Source organism: Merops nubicus, unplaced genomic scaffold (assembly GCF_000691845.1).
Source record: "Merops nubicus isolate BGI_N331 unplaced genomic scaffold, ASM69184v1 scaffold15411, whole genome shotgun sequence".
NCBI classification, from domain to species: Eukaryota; Metazoa; Chordata; class Aves; order Coraciiformes; family Meropidae; genus Merops; species Merops nubicus.
This window is the reverse complement of record NW_008587807.1, coordinates 251-1,697: the sequence shown is the minus strand read 5'-3', so window position 1 is coordinate 1,697 and position 1,447 is coordinate 251. Positions and strand designations below refer to the sequence as shown.

At 42.2% G+C, this 1,447-nt stretch overlaps 1 protein-coding gene across 1 annotated transcript in view; it reads left to right on the top strand.

Annotated features, from left to right (window-relative positions):
- Positions 1–1,236: 1,236 nt before the first annotated feature.
- LOC103781364 (sclerostin domain-containing protein 1-like) overlaps positions 1,237–1,447 on the top strand; it is a gene marked incomplete at its 3' end in the record, with an annotated part of 356 nt that continues 145 nt past the window's right edge. Inside the window, 2 exon segments of the mRNA XM_008949078.1 lie at positions 1,237–1,281; positions 1,284–1,446. Coding sequence (XP_008947326.1) covers positions 1,237–1,281; positions 1,284–1,446 — 208 coding nt within the window.

Sequence of the window (1,447 nt, the reverse complement as noted above, 5' to 3'; positions counted from 1 at the left end):
CTGCTGAAATCCAGGGTAACTTTCTTAGTGAAGTAAGAGCAAAGTGTGGCTGATACAAACAAATGTGACTAGGATGAAACAATGGTATCTTCTCTGAATGACAGATTTTGATTCTGAGGGTAGAAGTAACTGACCTGTGTTCCACTTGTGCTTTCATTACAGCAAATAAAATCCAGGATGACTATAGACATCAATTCAGAGTGTAAATGAGATTAGAGTCTAACCTTTACATAATGTGACCTCTTGCATGGTTGTGCTTTTCCTCAAGAAGCAGGTTTCCTTCTAAAAGGTTTCTTTTTAATTAGAACACTATAGCTTCCAGTGTTGATCACTGTTGTTTTATTTATAATTAAAATCTATAGAACATTCATTGTGATGCAGACATTCATTGGCCTACTGATAGTATCTCAGTTTACACTAGCATTTGGATTTGGGCCATGTAATTTTATGTAAAATCAAATAAGTACGTGACAGAGTGAAATAGTATGCCAAAACAAGGATTATCCTTTTGTCTTTGTTTTCTTTATCACACGAAATAGTACATTAAAAATATAAAAATGCTCTAGGCAATGTACAAAACTAAAAAAGACTAGTCTGGTGAATGAGCATAGTGAGGGGCTATGAATATGGATATGTTTGTACTAAGGAGCCTAGAGGAGATACTTTTTATGTGTGCTGATACAGAAACTCATCCTAGTAACTCTGCACACCAGGGACAGAATATTCCCCTAAAACAAGTAGTTTTTCTAGCAGTGCTCCTTGTTGATCAAAGCTGCATAATTTAAAGCATCTAGAGGCAGCTTTAAATTATTCACAATATTTTTTTTAAGTGATCTCAGTATATTGCAGACAGTATTTGTCTAAGTAGCAGTCTTCTTTAAGCTGTAGAAACTTTTTGCAGCCGGCAAGTTTTCCGAAAGTGCCATTGGAGAAGGAGTCGTAACTCCGCGCAGCGGGAGCGAGGGCGACTCCTTGTGTCGCCGCGTAGCCGCCCCACAGAGGAGTGCCGGGCAGAGCCGGCCGCCGCTGGGGCTGCGCCCGAGCGCTCCTGTGCTGCCCGAGAGCCTTCGATACTTCAGCAGCCCCAGACAGGAATCCTGCAGTTAGTGCATCTAACTCCTCCTTTACTGCAGCCTCCTCTCCTATTGGTACAAGGCCTTCGCAGGCTCATGTAGGGATCCCACCCCTTTTGCGGGTTTTCATTCTGAAGCTATCCACAACTTTACACCTGAATGAATGCCAAGCCTCTCCGAATATATAAAGGAAACCTTCACGAGCAATTTCAGAGTTACTGAGAAGAAGCAGAAGGCTTCATCCAGCTCTGTCAGACAGAGGCTGAAACGACCATGCTTCTCCCTGCCATCCACTTCTATGGCTTTCTCCTAGCTTGCATCTTCACGAAAAGCTGCTTGGCTTTCAAGAACGATGCCACAGAGATACTTTACTC